The sequence below is a fragment of the Erinaceus europaeus genome, unplaced genomic scaffold (genome assembly GCF_950295315.1).
Source record: "Erinaceus europaeus unplaced genomic scaffold, mEriEur2.1 scaffold_419, whole genome shotgun sequence".
Lineage (NCBI taxonomy): Eukaryota > Metazoa > Chordata > Mammalia > Eulipotyphla > Erinaceidae > Erinaceus > Erinaceus europaeus.
Window position 1 is genome coordinate 75646 of NW_026647871.1, and position 18770 is coordinate 94415.

Sequence of the window (18770 nt, forward strand, 5' to 3'; positions counted from 1 at the left end):
GGCCACGGCCGACACCCACGAGCCTCCTCAGCAAGGTAAGCAGAGACGCCCCAGCTGCAGGCCAGGAGAGCGGGGCTGGAAGGGGCAGGACAAGGCCGCAGCCCTGGTGAATGCCAGCGGCAGGGCTGCAGGCAGAGGGAGCCTGGGCGCTGCGGTCCCTGTCCCCAGAGCCTGGGAGGCCCCTCCCCAGGCCCCTCATTCCTGTCCTCTCCCTCCCCTCCGTGTCTCCAGCCCTCTCCCTCTGTCTGCGCCCCACCCCTACCAGTTGTCCTCCTTGCCCCTCACAGTCCCCAACTCCTGTCTCCTCCCATTGTGCTGTGTCCCTCCACTCCTACACTTGCACACATGGCTTCACCCACCCCGCTTCCACACTGGTACCACCTCCCCCTGCCGTCTCACTCCTCCCTGGCCACTCCACCCGACCCCTCACTCCTTCTCCCTGACATAACCCCCCCTAACCCAGACCCCTTCCAATGCTCCCCACCCCCTAACCTCTCCTCGCTGACCCCTCCCACTCCTCCCCCCACCGACCCCAGAATCCCTCCTCCCCCTGGTCCCCTAACCTCTCATCCCCGACTCCCTCCAACTCCTCCACCCTGATCTCTCCCACGTCTCCTGAACCCCTCCACCCCACCACTCGCACCCCCTCACCCCTCCTCCCTGAACCCACACTCAAACCTGATACCCTTCCCACTCCGCCCCCCACCTTCCCCCCTCCCTGATGCCTCCCACTCCTCCCCCTGACCCCTTCCCACTAACCCCCCAACCCCTTCCTCCTCCCAACCTTTACCCTTCCCACTCCTCCCGCTGATCCCCTTCCCTGCTACCTCTCCCCAACCCGCTTCTCCCTGACCCCTCCCCTCTAACCCCTTCCCACTCCTACCCACCCCTCCTACTCCTACCCCTGACCCCCGTCCCCACCTCCTCCTCTCTGACCCCTCCCCCTGACCCCTTCACACTCCTCCCTGCCCTACCCACTCCTACCCCTGACTCCTCCCCCAACCCTTTCTCCTCCCCAATCCTTGACCCCCTTCCCCTCCTCCCTGCCCCTCCCACTCCTACCCCTGACCTCACCCCTCCCCCTCCCACCCCAACCTTTCTCCTCCCTGACCCCTCCCCCCCACCAGTTCCCCTCCTCCCCTGACTCCCTTCCCTTTCCCCCCTGACCCCCTCCTCCTGTGCCCCTCCCACTTCTCCCCCACCCTTTCTCCTCCCCACTCCTCACTGCACCACCCACTCCTCCCCCTAACCCCCTTCCCCTCCTCCCCCGACCCCTACCTAATCTCTCTCCCCTCCCCTCCTCCCTGACCCCCTACACTTCCCTTCCTACCCCTGACCGCTACCCTAACCTCTCTCCCTACCCCCTCACCCCTTTCCCTCCCACTCCTCCCTGACCCCTCCCCACTCCTCCACTGACCCCCTTCCCCTCCTCCCCCTGACCCCTACCCTAACCTCTCTCCCTACCACCTCACCCCTTACCCACCCCCTCCTCCCTGACCCCTTCCCCTCCTCCCCCTACCTAATCTCTCTCACTCGCTCCTCTCTGACCCCTCCCACTCCTCCCCCACCCTTTTCCCTGGCCCCTTCCCACTCCTCCCTGCCCCTCCCACTCCCCCCCACCCCTTCTCCTCCTACCCGACACCTAACCTCTCTCCCCATCCCTCCCATTCCTACACCTGACCCCTAACCTCTCTCCCCACCTCCACCCCTTCCCACTCCGCCCCTCCACCCTTTCCCTTCCCTCCTGACCCCTTCCCCTCCTGTCCCTGACCCCCTAACCTCTATACCCACCCCCTCCTCCCTGAACCCCCACTCCTCCCCCCAAACCCGCCTGACTCCTCTCACTTGACCCCCCACCCCGACTCCCTAACCCATCCTAATGCCTCCCATTCCTCCCCCATCCCTCCTCCTACTCCCACTGACACCCCCCTCCCTGCCCCCTCCCACTCCACCCCCAACTCCTCCTCCCTGAACCCCTTACCCCTCCATGACCCCCTAGCTCTCCTCCCCCGCCCACTATTCCGACCTAGCCCCGCCCCTGACCCCCTCCCACCATGACCCCTCCCACTCCTCCATGACCCCCTTCCACTCCTCCCCCTGCCCCCTACTCCCGGACCACCCCTCCCCTGACCGCTCCCTCCCCTGACGGCTAGTGGACAGGGCGCAGAGGCTGGGGGGAGGGTGCCTGGGGGTGCTGGGTGCTGGGTGCTACCCCCCAGGGCTGTAGAGAAGTGGGACTCGGTGGCTGACTTCAGTCACTTCTGCGGTTGCCAGGAGAGGAGAGGGGCTCGTCTTCCCGGCGCTGCGACTCCAGAAGCTTCTCCGCCCGCCCAGAGTGTGGCCGCCTGCCGGGGGTCTCCTGCCGGGGGTCTCCGTGGGCTCCGGCAGGGCTGCGGGCCTTCGTCTTCTGTGCAGAGCTGGGGGCCCCGGCCCGGGTTCCCCGGCGGACTCCCGACTCCCGTGGGGACGGAGGGCTCGGGGTCTTGGGGGGGTCTCCCTCCTGTGTGTGTAGGGTCTCAGTCCTCGGGAAGGGGCGAGTATGGGGGGCGCAGCCCATGGCTTCCGTGACGGGGAAAGGGGCGCAGGGGGTGCAGCGTGAGGGCAATGGTGTGGGGGGCGGCGCAGGGGTGGGGGCGGCGCGAGGGCAGCAGGGGCCACGTTGGGGCGCTGGCCTTGGCGTGGGGGGGCCGGGGCCGGGCGGCGCCTGAGTGCTGACTGCTTGAGCCGGGCCTGGAGGGGGCGCTCAGGGGCGCAGCGGGAACTGGTCCTGCTCGGGCGGTTTCTGCACCCACGTGCCCAGCCCGGCCGCCTGCAGGGCCGCCAGCAGCTGCTGCTTGGCCGCCTGGTAGCCGCGGGCGCCCAGCTTGGCCTCGCAGTAGGTGGCCGGCACGTCCTCTGCCCCGGGGGTCCGTGTGCTCAGCTGTGGAGGAGGGGAGGGGGCAGGGTGAGCAGACAGACCCCTGCTGCTGGTCCTGCACCCAGGGGTCCCAGTGGGCAGGCTGAGCGACCCCTGTGGGCGGGGTTGAGGGTCCCTGTGGGTGTGGCCGAGGACCTAAGTGGGCGGGGCTTAAAGATCCCTGTGGGCGGGGCTGAAAGATTCCCTGTGGGCGTGGCCGAGGGTCCCAGTGGGCGGGCTGAAAGATCCCTGTGGGCAGGACCCATGGTCTCCGTGGGCGGGGCTGAAATATCCCTGTGGGCGGGACCGACGGTCCCAGTGGGCGGGGCCACACCTATGGGTGTGACTGAGGGCGTCCCTGTGGGCGGGGTGAGGGGCCTAATGGGGCTGACAGTGCTGGTGTGGGTGTGTTGAGTCCTGGGGAGGGTGGTCTGAGGGTGTTTCGGGGTAGGGCGTGTGTTCTGGGGTACCAGGCAGGTCTGGTGGGGAGTCCCATCAGGAAGAAGGGTCAGGAGTGGCTGCACTGTCCACACAGCAGGGTGTACACTCTAGGCTCGAACCTGGGCAGCCGGGTCTAACCAGTAGAGTCAGGAGCACTCACTGCAGGGCCACAGGAGGTAGGGTAGCCTGACCCCCAGTCCTTGGGGGCCCACCATGCCCCATAAACTAGGCTGTGTGCAGCCTCTAGTAGGCCCGAGTGTGTGGGGTCCCTGACAACCCCCCCCCCCCCCCCCCCGTGGTCTTCACCCAGATGGGCAGCATGGTGGCCGGGCTGCTGGCCTGCTTCCCGCTGCCTGCCTGCCTGCTCCTGTGTCCCTGTGTCCCCTGCCTGTGCCCAGGCTGGCTGCACCTACATCCTGTGTCCCCACACCCATGTCCAAGGCTGGCTGTGGCCATGTCCCCACGTTCAAGCCCATGTCTGTTTGCACCCACATCCTGTGCTTCCAAGGCCTGTGTCCCCATGTCCCCACGCCTGTGCTCAGACTGCCCTGTGTTCTGTGTCCCAGGCTGGCTGCCCCCGCGCCCTGTGTCCTCCCGGCCGCCCGTGGGAGTGTAGCTGTGCTGACCTTCCCGTAGAGGTGTGCCCAGTGCGAGGCCAGCATGTGCTTGCAGAGCCGGGATGGGGCCCCACAGCTCCTCCTCCCGGTGGTGGCATCCAGGACCTCCACGTCAGGGGTGCCTGCCACCCAGTTCACGCTGAAGTGGGGGGCCTTCCCTGGTGGCCGGGGCTCAGCCAGACTCACTCCTGCAGAGAGAAGTCCAAGCTCAGGCCCTGCCCCCGGGCTGAGATGGGGACTGACTAGGGGCGGGGAGGCCCATCACTTCCACACTCTTGGGTGGGTGGGGGTCAACCCAGGGCCTGGTGGCCTGCCCTCCTGCTTGCTCAGAGGGGACTGGCCCCAGCAGGCTCCCAGGGCCCCGGAGGGCAGGGAACTCACCACTGAGGAGAGGTCGGTTGTGCCGGTAGGCGGCTGGCAGCGGGCCCAGGGAGGCGGGCCTGCGGCTCAGTACTCGGGCCAGGTGTCCGGGGTGGCGCAGGCTGCCCACCACAATGCTGTGCAGGTACACTGGCTCCGTGAAGTAGCCTAGCAGGGCGCCCTGCAGCCCCAGCACGTTCCACCTGAGGAGACAGGGTGTGCTCCTGGCAACTCCTGGCCACTCCCGGCCTTCCTGCTCACCCTTGTGCTACCCCATGGCCTGCCCTTCCCACCTGCTTCTGGCCCCCCAGCCTGGCCACCTCCTGCCAGCCACTCTCCTGGCCTCCCTTCTCCCTGTGGGTGGGTATGGGGAGCCTCCTGGCCTGGGGGTGGCAGCCTCTAGGGGGCGGGCTCGGGCTGTCTTCTGGGAGTGAGACTGTGCCCATAGTGACCCGAGTCCCCTGGAGTCACCAGGCTGTGGGGCACAGTTTGTTTATTTCAGCCAGGAGATGTGCTGTCCCTGCAGGTTCTCCTGGGATGGGCGCCGCTGGATGGACACCTGCCCTTGCTCTGGGGACAGTGACGGAGGGGACACAGCTCGGGTGAATGTGCCCCCACAGGCCGAGATGGCTGACTGTCTCAAACCCCTGCGTCTGAGGACAGCAGCCGCCTCTGCTTCCTCCCATTTGTCCCCTGGGTATCCCGTGTCTTCCCATCGTCTTCTCCGTTAGTCAGTGTCTCTCGGTTGCTAGCGTGTCTCTGGCCCCTCCCAGCAGTCAGGGCGCCATCCCCTCCCTCAGCACCAGTGCCCAGCCAGTGTGCCCCACCTCGAGGGTGGACTGCACCCAGCCTCTGACTCCCCCAGCTTGAGAGAGCCCCCTTTGAATTTCACCGTGAGAACACAGACAATTTAGCTGCGGTATTAATGTGCCTCAGAAGCACCTCACGAATGAGAAACATCTTTTAATCTCATGCAAGACGGGGCAGCCATCTGGCCGGGTGGCGGCTGAGTCTCCTTGCATTCGAGGGTCATTAAAGTAATGTGTTCATCTGCACAAAGCCCGCTGGAAGGAGAGGCAGTGTCTGAACACAAACAGTCTGGGCCTGCTGTTTAGGCTTTCATTGGCATTAGGAAACATTTACTTTAGCCCCTCAGACTCATGGAGCCGCGCTTTCAGAGCTGCCTGGACACTTACTCCTTCAGCCCCAGCCTGTTTCTGGGAGGTGGGGGGGCTCGGTCTGTCCAGAGTTTGGAGGGAGAGGTTTCTGGAAGCAGCACCAGCACTTAGGCCTGATTTTTTTTAAGGGACCTTGTGGTAATGATGCATCTGCCCTGATCATTATCTTCCCGTGGATTTGGGGGTCCTTGATGCTTAAGTGTGCCACAGGACCCCAGAGAGGGGCTTGCTGGGGTGACAACATGGCTGAGTCTTGAGTGTGGAGTGAGGGCTGGCTGCTGCCCCGGAGCCTAAGGCCCCAATTCCCAGGGGGCCACGCAGACCTTCTGGGTTTGCCTCCTGTCCCTGGAGGCGCCAGTGCTCCTGCTTGGTGAGTGCTGGCCTGGGACAGGATGGCCCTTCTCCACCTGCTCATGTGGCCCCGACCCTCAGGCTCGTCCAAACACCCACTGCACCCAGCTCTGCTTCCTCCTGACAGCATCTCCAGTAAAGATGAACCTGGTGCCTCCTCGCCGGGGGAGGAGTCCGACGGATCAGCCAGCAAGATCAATAGAAGCAAATGTCTTTCTGAATATCAACTGGAGTCCTCCCCGTTTGGGGCAGGACTGGAAAATGCCTCCTCTTTTGTTCAAACAGCTCATATTACTGCAGTGTTGACCTAGAAAAAGCCCCGAGCCTGGCTTCCATTGTAGGTAATCTCTAAATAAACCCATTCCAGTCTGCTGTCAGTCACTGAAATATCAGAGGCGATGGGTGGGAGGACTCTGGGAGCGCCTCACTGGAGCCTGGAGGTTGTCTGCTGTCCCTGCCCTGTGGATGGCTGGGTGGCTGGATGGCTGGCAGGGTGACACTGCCCCCCTGCACCCCAAGACTTGGTGGCTCCTCCATCACTTGCTTCTGTGGGCTGCCCAGTGCCTGGAGTGTGACGTCCGGGCTCTGGTTCCAGGGGATAGATGTCACTTGTCCTTGTAAGGAGCACTTTCGTCCTTTCTGATGAGAAGAGCTGTGAGCGAGTGAGGCTCTGATCACTTGTCACACTCGGTCATGTTCCTGGGTCCTTGGTTAGAGGCCTCGGCTCTGCCCACCAGCAGGGCCCGTCATCTCAGGAACCAACAATTGTGGCTGTGACTTTGACTTGGTAAGCGCTGTCCATCACTGCTTCTCACGGAGGTGACACAAGTGTCCCCAGGGCTGGGTTGTGCTCAGACTTCATCTGTGGAAAGTGGGGAGGTGGGAGGAAGAAGGGGAGCGGGTCGTAGAGCCCCACTGTGGAGCCAGGTTCTCCCCGAATCCTGAGGCTGCTGTGAGTTGGGCAGGAAGTCGGGGACGCCCCCTGGAGCAGCCGGTCTCACAATCCTCTCAGGAGTGGCGGCCCCACAGTGCTGGCTCCTGAGAGCAGCTGCTATCTTTCAGGGCTCCTGCATGTGGAGAGAGCGTCTGCTCGTTAATGGGTGCGCCATGATCAATAATCAAGCTCAGGTACTTAAAATTAGAAACCATAGCTGAAGGGACATTAGTTCCAGAAGATTTAGATTTTTATATGCCGCTGCAGGACTGGCTCCTGGAGGCAGCCTACCTGGCCCGAATTTCTCCTTCCCAAACAAAAGGATTCAGGTGCCATCAGTGGCCACCAGGTTTTAAGGAAGTTTTGCAGCTGCTGTCTTCACCCCAGGATGCCGTTTGGAGCATCGTTTTCTGATGCCCCCACTCCTTCTTCCACTTGCCCAGCAATCCTGGTGGCTGGATCTGGGGACAGGCTGGCCACTGGGTGTGGCTCTGCTGGGGTCGGGGTGGGGGGTGCTCTCTGGACCCACTCCACTCTCACTCGGGGTCAGGAGGGGAACCGAGGATAGCAGCCACTCACACGTGTGCTTCCAGGAGAGATGGTCCCTGTGCCTGGCTTGGGCTCCAGATGCCCCAGGTGGGGGCCTTCAGGGTCAACGGTTGTGGGCTGGGTGGTGTGTCCTTGTGGTGCCATGGTGCGCGTCTCTACAGCTGTGTCCCCATGGGCTCCTCTTCCCGAGCCTGGTTCCTTCTTGGGGCAGGACCCTGGGCTCCTCGACTCCAGCTGCTGTTGACTGGCGGTTCCCTGGATACTGGATGTCTCATCCTCTTACACAGGGTCCCTGACCACATTGTGAGGGAAGGGGCTCCCAGGCCCTGGGCGGCGTGGTGCAGTGGGAGAGGCCTGTGCCCCTCTGATCTGGAGGTCTGACCATCAGCCCCCACACTAGGCTGGGCGCGGCCGTGGGGGGAGCACTAGCTTTGGAGACCTGCTCTTTTTCCCAGCTCACGAAGCTGGTGTGGCTGCCTATCTGCCCCCAGCCTGGGCTAGCCCCTCACTCCTGGGCAGCTGTGTTCCCGGCTCTGGTCGTTGAACCCATGCCCCTGTGCCCCTCATGCCCCCTGCCCCCCCAGTCTCTGGCCCTGCCCTGTCTGTGCCCTGCCAGCAGGAGGAGGGCTCACCTGGCGATCTTGTCTGTGCAGGACATGGTGACCAGCTGCTCACCCAGCAGGACGCCGTCCCAGGTCTGCATGGCGCTGGGCCCCCGCACGGGGACCGTCCCTTCCCCGGACTCTATCTTGGTGCGCAGGTGCCCGCGGAACCTCCTGACCACGTGCTTGCTGGCGCTCACTAGGAGGGAGATGGGCGTGAGGGGGGCTGAGGTCCTTGGCGGCTGGTGGGGCAGAGGGAGGCAGGGAGGGGCTGCCATGGTTCTGCCCCAAAGCTCCCACCTGTGCCCTCCCGCCCCCCAGACACAGGGCTGTGGATCTGCCTCACCTCTACAGGTCCTGTGCTCAGTCTTGAAAGCCAGCCTGGTGCGGGGCCTGGCATAAGGACGCTCTGTACCCTGAGGCCCACAACAGTGCCAGCTCTCCCTGGCTATGAACCCAGGAAGTCTCATAACCAAGTCATTTCCTGTTAAAACAGGGCTGGGTGGTGCCTGCCCTCCCTCCAAGGCTGGTGCACCTGGTAGAGCTCGCACATTACCCTGCACAAGGACCCGGGTTCAAGCCCCTAGCCCCCACCTGCAGGGAGGAAGCTTCACGAGTGGTAAAGCAGTGCTACAGATGTTTCTCTCCCTCTCTATCCCCCTTCTCTTCTTGATGTCTCTGAATAAAATAAAAACACAGAAACACTGGCTTCTTGGAGCTGGGCCCAAGTGTTCAGCTAGTGGACTCTGCTCTGCCTGCCTCGCTGCGAGAAGCAGAGGAGGGAAGAGGCTGCTTCGCATGATGGACTCCAGCCTGGCCAAAGACTGAGGAGTGGACGAGTTATCTACAGCGGAGGCTGCAGGGTGCCATGGCCCAGCTGGGGGTGGGGGTTGCTCCCTATCCCTACCCTCAGGCTCTGAGGGGGGAGGTAGGGTGAAGAGAGCAGCCCCTACCTTCTGCATATGTGCCCAGGACTGTGCCTGGCTGGGCTCGGTGGAGCTGGCCTTGTGGAGGCTGCCATGGACAAGGTGGTCATGAAGGAAGCCGGGTGCTGCCCCCTAGTGCTGGGTGGCCCCCATGCTAATGGGCTCTGTGCTCAGTGTTCTCCTCTGCAGTGTGGCCCTGGGCTGGCAGCGCCCCCACTCCTGTGGAGACCCCCCCTGTAGAGGTATGGCACATTTGGGAGGGGAGGGGAGAGGAGGGACCTGCCTCTAGGGGGATGAGCTCAGGGCTGAAGGAGATCTGGGGGGAGCCCTGTCATTCCCCGGGGGACTTGGTCACTCATGAGGCCCAAAGCCCGCTGGCCCCCTCTGGTCTCTGGCCAGCCATGCCCCCAGAACACAAACACCACTGACCTCCCATGGGACCTCAGGGGCCAGAAACTCTCTCATCCCCTTCCCTGTGGGGCCCTCGGGGACAGAGCCCACCTCTCCCTGCACCAGCTGACGGGGGCACAGCCCCCAGGTCACACACCAGCCCCTGCAGCCCCTACAGAATCCCCAGGTCACCCCCATGACCCCAGTCCTCACGTTGGGTGGAGAGCTCATGGGGTGAGTGCAGCCTGGCGTCCCCGCAGGGCGAGGTGCTGACATACAGGTGGAGCAGCACGTTATCCCGCAGCCGGAAGCCGCCCTCCTTCAGCTGCACGAACACTGAACGTTCCCAGTCCTCGTGCCGTGTGCTGGGGACATGGGGACACAGGGCCAGGTCGGCGTGGCAGCGACACTCCAAGGTGCCCCCCCCCCCACTGTCCCCTGGCCACTGCTTGGCTCTGACCGGATGCTCAGCGGCCAGGACCCACCACGGAGATGGCTTTCAGAGGTCCCAGCCCCTGATGCACTGGACCTGGGGGATATGGGCTGCGCCATGACCCTCAGCATGCTCAGAGGGCCGGGGGGTCTTACAGAGGGTCAGGAGGTCACATGCAGGGACGGGGCCACACACTGTGATGGGAGGGTCACACTGAGGGGTGGGGGTCACATGGAGGCCAGGGTGCCCACTCTCACCTGAGGTACAGCTCCAGCTGAGCGTACAGGAAGAGCAGCAGCGCCCTCCTGGCCAGCACCTCGGCGTGCCCGTCATTGACCACCAGGCCCTGGTCGCTGAGGTACTCGCCGCTGATACACTTGGTGCCTGAGGACAGGGCCACCACCTGTGCCTGTCGGGCATCAAGGCCTGGGGACAGAGAGGTGGCAGCTGTGTGGGCCCTCCCTAGGTGGCCTCTCCACACCATCACGTCCCTCTGGGCCCGCTGCAGCGCCTCCTCCTCAAGCTCACATGGTGGCAGCACTGCTGGAGGGGAAGGGGCGGGGGGTGGCTTGCCCAGAGCTGGGGAGGATACCTCTCCTCTGTGTGTGGTGTGAGTGGGTGGAGACAGACCTGCAAAGAGGCCACCTCTCAACCAGACCATACTGGCCATGTGTGTCCAGACTGGGGAATAGGAAGCCCAGATGCTGAGGTGGGGGGGGTGGACAGGAAGCCCAGGCATGGAGGATAAGAAGCCCAGACATGGAGACAGGAAGCTCAGGCATGGAGACAGGAAGCCCAGACATGGAGACAGGAAGCTCAGGCATGGAGACAGGAAGCCCAGACATGGAGGACAGGAAGCCAAGGCATGGGGGATAGGAAGCCCAGGTATGGGAGACAGGAAGCCCAGGCATGGGGATAGGAAGCCCAGTCATGGAGGCAGGAAGCCCAGGCATGGGGACAGGAAGCCCAGGCATGGGGGATAAGAAACCCTGTCATGGAGACAGGAAGCCCAGGCATGGGGGATAAGAAACCCTGTCATGGAGACAGGAAGCCCAGGCATGGATATAGGGAGCTCAGGTATGGAGATAGGAAACCCATGCATGGGGACAAGAAGCTCAGGCATGAGGACAAGAAGCTCAGGCATGGGGACAGGGAGCCCAGGCATGGGGACAGGGAGCCCAGGCATGGGGACAGGAAGCCCAGGCATGGGGGATAGGAAACCCAGTCATGGAGACAGGAAGCTTGGGCATAAGGACAGGGAGCCCAGACAAGAAGTGGGAGAAGGGCTAAGAAACCCAGATGTGAGGAAAACCCAGACTTGGGGGTGACACAGAGACACAGTGATGAGGTGACACTGGGAGGTACAGACCTTGCCTGACCTTCTCAGAACTCATGCTGACTCGGGGACAGAGATCAGAAAGCCCACATGGAGAGACTTGCACGCTGCCTCTGGTGTTACTGGAATGGGGGGGCAGGATTCTGGACACTGACTGAGGGGGTGCAGTTGGTGAGGAGGGGATGTTGTCAGGACACGGGTTTGTCGGGGAGGATGTCAGCACTGAGGAAGTTTCCTGAGACCAGTGTCAGCTGACCCCATAGAAAACTCTGGAACATGCGGGCCAAATGCAGCTGGTTTGAGGGGTAGGGGTGAGGTGGGGGTGAGGTGGGGATACTAGGGGCAGTGTGGCACCCATGGGAGCTTCTGCAGATGTGATCAGGACCCACCCGTCTTCCCTTGCCAGGTGAAGTGGGGACTGGCCATCCTCTGCCCACAGGGACCCGATGTGCTGTGTGGGCTTCTGCAGAGGGCCTGGCGGTTTGGGGTCCCATCACCCTCACTGTAAACCCAGGGGACCCAGGGCATCCAGTCACCAGAACATTCTAAGTGCAATACTGGTCCCACACAGCAGACAGAAGAGGGGAGAGCACATGGTGCTCCAGAGGGTGTCTTGAAAGTCGGTCACCCAGACACACTGCAGGTGTTTCTCTTTGTCTGTCTGTATGTCTCTCTCTCTCTCTCTCTCTCTCACCAGAGCACTGCTTAGCTCTGGTTTATGGTGGTGTGGGGGGATTGAACCTTGGACTTTGGAGCCTCAGGCATGAGAGTCTCTTTGCATACCATTATACTATCTACCCTCACCCTGTCTCTCCCTCTCTGTCTCCCTTTCCTCTCTCAATTTCGCTCTGCCCTATCTAATAAAAATAGAGGAATTTGGGAGGTAGCGCAGCGGGTTAAGCACAGGTGGCACAAAGCGCAAGGACCAGCGTAAGGATCCCGGTTCAAGCCCCCGGCTCCCCATCTGCAGGGGAGTCACTTTACAGACGGTGAAGCAGGTCTGCAGGTGTCTATCTTTCTCTCCCCCTCTCTGTCTTCCCTTCCTCTCTCCATTTCTCTCTGTCCTATCCAACAACAACAACAACAATAACAACAATAATAAGGGCAACAAAAGGAAATAAATAAATATTAAAAAATAGAAAGAAAAGGAAAAAATGGCCAACCAAGAGTGGTGGGTTCCTAGTGTTGGCACTGAACCCCAGCAATAACCCTGATGGCCAAAAAAAAAAAAGCCCCCAATAGGGCAAACAGCACCACATGCAAGGCGCTACGTGTATGTGGAAAGAGGCTTATGGGACAGAGTCACGATGGGTGGGCTTCACTGCCTTGAGATGAGACTTCAGGTCCCCAGCCCAGGATCCAGAGAGGAGCAGTGAGGCCGCCTCCTTCCCTACCCACTGAGAGCAAAGAGCAAAGCTTAGGCACTGGGCTGACAGGGACCAGAGGCTCTAGCTGGCAGTGCCCGGCCAAGTCCATGTGCTCCCAGCAAGCTGGGCTCAGAGGATGCTATGGGACAGATGGGACCCCTCTGTGTGAGGAGAGAGGGCAAGCTCAGAGCACCACGCGCGAGCACCCGGTAGAGCAGCTCAAGCAACTGCCAGGGCCTGTCCCTAAGTCCATGTTCGAAGTCCCCTTTCTCATTTGGCTGCACTAGTCTCAGCCTTGGGATCTGAAGGCCCCCCCCATGGGTGATGCTGAGCTCACGGGGCAAGGCCACACTCCTGTCACAGCAGATGTGGTGACAGTCGTATGTCCCCCCCCCCCCCCGCCCTCCCCCGTCATCTGCAAGAACTGAGCTAGAATTCTGAAGAAATGGGGCCAGTTGGGTCTGGTGGTAGCGCACATATTACTGTGCACAGAGGAGGGTGAGGTGGACACTGGGGTCAGATCCCCAGACACTGGTGTGTGAGGGGGACACTGACGCACAGCTTGGCTGTGTCCACTAGGCTTCCGTCTCTGTGTCTGTGTGAAAGTGAGGATGGGCGGGCTGTGGCTGAGGCCTTACCTCTGCTCATGATGATTCCCGCCAGTGCCTTGTGGCGGCTGTGGATGGATGCCAGGCCTCCGGTCAGCTCGTGGAACTTCTGGGTGACCAGCTGGGACAGCGCGTCTGCAAACTCCTGTAAGACACAGGTGTCCCGTGAGGATCAGGCCCACCTGCAGGGGTGTGGGGAGTTGGGGGGCTGGTGTGCAATGAGGCCTGCCTGCAGGGGTGTGGGGGGGATGTGGGCCCCGCCCAGGCCCTCGGGCAGTTCATGCAGCTGAGCCTCATTGACTGCCCTGAGCAGGAGCACCTGGTGGCATTCAGCGCCCAGCCTCCCTGACCTAGCACCAGTCTGCTCTGTGTGCCCGACTGGGGGTCTTGGCGTGGGTGGGTGGGGCTGGATGCTGGTGGACCCATGCCCAGCTTCAGGTCTATGGTCACTGATGGTTGGCGCCCTCCCCCCCCCACCACTCCAGGTGCCTCCAGACAGAAGTCGTCCCTCCAGCTGGGTGCTCTCCACAACCTGAGCCCCAGCCCAGCACCTCTCCCCCAGCCAGATGCCCCCAACCCCGTCCCACTGCAGTCAAGCCCCCTCAACACCAGGCTTCTCTCCACCCGCAGCCAAGAGACCCACCTTCTGCTAGGTGTAGCCCCCGCTAGGTGCCCTGCCAGCCAGCTACACCCCAACAAGGCCTCCCAGCTGCCCCCCCCCCGGGCACCCCCTCCCTTTATTCTAAACCTGGATTCCCCCCCAGCCGGCTGGCTCTGGGCCTTTTCAACACCACCCCTCCTCTTTCATTCACTTTTCGGGGTCCTTGTTAAACACTCTTCTTACTCGGCGGGGGGGGGGGGGTGTCCTGCTAATGGAGGCAGAGGGGCAGAGTCAGGGTGAACCTTCCCACCAGCATGGTGCCTGTGGGCCGCCAGAGCCTGGAGCGCGCAGGTGCAGAGCTGTGACCCTTGAATTCTGATTGAACCCTCAGGTCTGGCTTAAGAGGTCCAGCACCAAGTCTGGGAAGAAAGCCTCTGCTCCGTCAGGTCTAAGCATGGGCTCAGGGCCTCGCACCCTGGGGTGCTGTAGGGGGCCACCGGCCCTCACCTACTTGTCTCTTCATCTCCCTCCACCCTGGGGGCTCCCTGCAGGCAGCTGGAGGTTGGGCGCTGTGCCTGCTGTCAGCTCCCCCATCAGCGCCCTCTTCTGTCAGCACCCCATATCAGCCCCCCACACCAGGGCTTCCCCGCTCACTGCTGGGCTGTCCTGGGCTGTGCCAGTTCTAGTATGTGGGGGCTCCAAGTGGCCCCCTCTCCAGGATGGGGTGCCCCTCAGTAGGAGAGGGTGCCTCCCTTATGGACAGACACGGTTCTCCCCAGGATGAGGGGTGTCCCCTTGGTGGTGGGGCTGAACCTGGATGAGGTGTCCCCCAGGATGGTGGGGCTATCCCCAAGGGGACTTGGTGAGGTGGGTTTATGGGGGCCAGACTCACACTCCTGCCACAGACACACCTGCTAAGGACTGGGGAGTCGGGCACACCCAGTGCCCCTTGGGGTGGGGTGGAGGGGCTCTACTCAGGGCTTTTCCCTAGCACAGGGGCACTGTGGGGACAGGCCACCCTGCTCTCACGCCTTGTGCTGGGGACACACAGACACTTTCAACAAGGGGACCAATAACACAAAGGAAGATCCCAGACCTGATGGTCCCTCTTCTACCAAATCTCAAAGACCAAGAGGAGCCTCCTAGCAATAAAAAGCTTCCACAATATGGAGGCGGCTGGGACAGGAAGGACATGGACCGAGAGCTTCAGTGGACATAGATCAAAGCCTCCTCAATTCAGCCTGAACAAACCAAAGTCAGCAAGCCACAGTGACCATGGGGGACCGGTCACTTTGGAGCCTGGGAGTCAGCCCCGGGACCCATCTTGTGACGCATGTCAGCAGAATGAAAAGGCAGGTGCAGAAAGGCCGCCCAGCCAAACTCGAGCCCAAACTGGAGCCTCTGGCTCAGAGGCTGCACCTCCCCACGCTCAGGCCTCTGGGAGCGGGGGACGGCTCACACCCAGGACCAGGTACTGGACGTCCTACTTAAGAGACGCAAACGCTGCAAGCACACTCACAGGCACACTCATGCACACGTGACTCAGGGTCTCCCGCCTTCCTGCTCTCCTTTCCAGACCTCACTGAACGCAGCCTGACAGCAGACGTATCTCAGATGCCCAAACACAGTCACATTTCTGCTCCCAGGTCCCCACACTGTCTCAGCAGACACACGACAGGGTCAGGACACCAGCTTCCCAAGACATCTACTCCCATCTTTATGCCACCATTCTTTTAAAAAAAATTCATCCATTCATTCATTTATTACTGGATAGAGACAAGAGAAATTGAGAGGAGAGGAGGAGATAGAGAGGGAGAGAGACAGCGAGACACCTGCATCATTGCTTCACCACTCGTGAAGCTTTCCCCCTGCAGGTGGAGACCAGGGGCTTGAACCTGGGTCCTTGCACATTGTAATGTGTGTGCTTAACCAGGTGCACCACCGCCTGGCCCCTATGCCACCATTCTCACCCCACCCCAGCCCCGCTGGGAACATTCCAGAGTTCCCCGCCCAGGAGGCCCTGGGATCACAGATCACCGGTGGGGTGACAGAGGGAGGGACAGCCCTTGTTCCCACTCCACCATGACACACCTGTTCCCTGGCTGCACACATGGGCATGCGTGTGCGTGTGTGCACATCACACGGGTGAGTGCAGGCCCAGCACCCACATGGGGGTCTGGCTGGGCTGTTCCCTGGGCCCCAAGCAAGTCATCCATCATGAAATATTGATACGGTTCCAGCAGACTTCCGCACCTGACATTTGATTTATAGCTGTAGGTGCTCTTTTTTAATTCTAAACAGTCAATGAGGGATCAGAGGAAATGTCACGCGTGCAGTCCCCCGGCCCACAGTGGCGGCGTCAGGCGGTGGGGGTGGTGGTAGCCGGGGGTCTGTCCGCCTTCCTGGGGGCCTGGGCCACCCTGGTCAGTCCAGCAACCCTCCCCAGAGCCCCAGTATCTCAAATATTTATCACATTAAATATCAACCTCAGAATATTGCCTTCGTTTAAGCTTTTCACGTCCCAATGATTTTTTATTATTGCCATCGACCAAATAAATGAAGAAAATGTTTTAGACTACACTTGAAAGCATGTAAAAATCAATAACTGGATTTTAAAAGATTTAAAATGTCTTGAATACATTCATTTTCAAACATTCCCCCCCCATCTTTAAATAGCTTTTCACGGAGCAGCACGTTTTTTCGAGAAGTCAAATATGGAGCATTAAGGGTATAATTACCATTTTAATTATAACTCAATCATCCTATCTGCTTTGCATAGAAATTAAAGCTTTTATGTCGGATTTTGGGCACTCACAACTGTTCAGGAGCAATTAATGTTAAAAGTTTAATTTTTTAAGAGCCGGGCATGAACTTTGCATTTCTTAATTCTGTTCCCGGCAGACAGGGGAGCGCGTCTGTTGTCTGTCATGTTCCCGAAGGCCTGTTTACGCCTTGGCCGCCCTCCCACCCGCCCGGAGGTGGTCTCTGCTCCAAGCCTGAGCTTTGCTCTGACAAAGGTCCAGCCCTGTGCCGAGCTCTGAGGTGGTGGGTCCCGCCCTGTGCAGACTGCAGAACCCCCTCGACCCGGGTCATTTCCATGGGTGCCTCCCAGCCCCTGGACGTCACTGGTTTTGTGGCCTGAGCCATGCCTGTGTTGGTATGTGGAATGACTCGTGGGGGTGCAGGAGGAGGTGGGGGCTTGCTTTGGGTGGCCACGCTGCCCTCCGCCACCCCAGCCCGGGGGGCCCCACACCCACATTTCCAGGGAGGGGATGCAGTCTGCGTGTGAGCTATGGGCGTGAGCTCTCCAGGTTGGCGAGATGAAGTTCCTCCTTCTGGGTGGGCATGAGGGCCCCTGGGGGTGTCCTCTGGATAAGCTGAGTCCTAGGATGCTTGCTGCTGGGCACTTTCACCTGCCCGCCCAGGGAAGCACCAGGCCACCCACCTGGGGGCAGCCAAGGGAGGGGCCCTCGTCCCCCGCCCCGTGAAGCTCCTTGGCTTCACCTGCCCTCACTCCTCAGCTCAACTCCACAGACCAGCCCACAGAATCCTTCAAGTCACACACACCCCTGGAGGGGCCCCCCTACAGATCAGCCCATAGAGCCCCCCAGGACACACATCCCACCCCTGCCCTGGAGCTCTGGGGAGCAGACAGATGCCTCAGGTCACAAGGCAGCAAGGGTTCCCCAGAGGGTGGGGTGCCAGGGGCCCCCGGCCAACGGTGATGGCTGTTGGTTTGCACCACAGAGCCACCAAAGGCTCCTGCTGCCAGTGGGGGCCACAGGAAGTTGTCCAGAGGGGGCTTACAGTGCAGTCCCCGCTGAGAGGCACTCAGTGCTCCCCCACTTCCCGGGGTTCCTGAGCTGCCCGGCACCCCCTTTCCTTCCTCCAGAGACCCCGGCCAACACCAGCACTGGTGCCGGCTCGATTCTCTGATTTGAGGTTCTCGCTGACTCCGGGCTCTGATTCGGGGTTCTCTCTCCATCTGGACACTGAGCTGGGGCTCCAAGCTGGCTCAGATGCTGGCCTTCCCCCTTCTAAGGCCAAGCCACCCTAGTGGTGTCCAGTGAGAGGGGGTGGCTCAGGTCCCCATGTGGATTCTGTTCCCTTGCACAGACCCACTGCCCCATCCTTCCTGCCCTTGGGAAAGATGAGGACAAATTAATTAAATTAATTTATTTTGTGTAGAAACAGAGGGAAATTGAGAGGGGAGAGGATGACCAAGCCCTCTAAATGCAGACTGTCCACAGCCAGTCAGTCCATCCTGTCCCCCCTCAGTCCAGCCTGTCCCTCTCAGTCCAGCCTGTCCCCCCTCAGTCCAGCCTGCTCCTGTCAGTCCGGCCTGTCCCTCTCAGTCCAGCCTGTCCCTCTCAGTCCAGCCTGTCCCCCCTCAGTCCAGCCTGTCCCCTGTCAGTCCGGCCTGTCCCCCCTCAGTCCAGCCTGTTCCCTGTCAGTCCGGCCTGTCCCTCTCAGTCCAGCCTGTCCCCCCTCAGTCTGGCCTGTCTCTCTCAGTCCGGCCTGTCTCTCTCAGTCCAGCCTGTCCCTCCTCAGTCCAGCCTGTCCCCTGTCAGTCCGGCCTGTCCCTCCTCAGTCCAGTCTGTCCCCCCTCAGTCTGGCCTGTCCCTCTCAGTCCAGCCTGTCCCCCCTCAGTCCTAGACTCCAGCTCAGTGCCAGAGCCTCTGGGGACCCAGGTCCCTGAGCTCATTACAGCAAAGTGCTGGATCGTCCGATTTCACTCCAAGCTCATTACAAGCCCTGGGCTTTGCTGAGTCTCCGTTTCTGTTAGTTCCCTCAATTCTGATTAACTCTTGGCCCTAATTGCTTCCTGGGAGTCATACCAGGTCACCTCGTCTTGGTGCCCGGCATGGGGCCCACCCCCCAGGCCACGTATGCTGTGGTCTAGAGGTTGGGGAGCGCTCGGGCCCTCCAGAGCTCAGTGGAGCTGGTGGCCTGAGGCTCAGGCGTCGTGGCCTCAACATGCTGAGATGTGAGGCTGTGCCATGGGAGGCCAGGTGGTGGGGATGTGCCCGTGTGTGCAGTGGCCTGCGGGCCCTCCCTCTCGGCTGCTCTAAGCAGCCTGCCTGGGGTGGGGGTGGGGGCCAGCACAGGACTGGGCTCCTGGTTCCTGGTGGGTCTTTTGAAAAAATTAAATTAAGTTTATTTTGGATAGAAACAGAGAAA

The 18770-nt window shown here is 61.3% G+C and overlaps 1 protein-coding gene across 1 annotated transcript; it reads right to left on the bottom strand.

The window, feature by feature from the left end:
- Nucleotides 1-2394: 2394 nt before the first annotated feature.
- Nucleotides 2395-18455, bottom strand: ADARB2 (adenosine deaminase RNA specific B2 (inactive)). The gene is made up of 9 exons (XM_060184471.1): nucleotides 18436-18455; nucleotides 13218-13293; nucleotides 13019-13133; nucleotides 9935-10103; nucleotides 9458-9609; nucleotides 7959-8127; nucleotides 4336-4517; nucleotides 3964-4142; nucleotides 2395-2920 (listed from the first exon to the last, which is right to left on the bottom strand). The coding sequence occupies exons 1-9, from the start codon at nucleotides 18453-18455 to the stop codon at nucleotides 2744-2746; spliced, it is 1239 nt and encodes a 412-aa protein (XP_060040454.1). The 3' UTR covers nucleotides 2395-2743.
- Nucleotides 18456-18770: the final 315 nt, after the last annotated feature.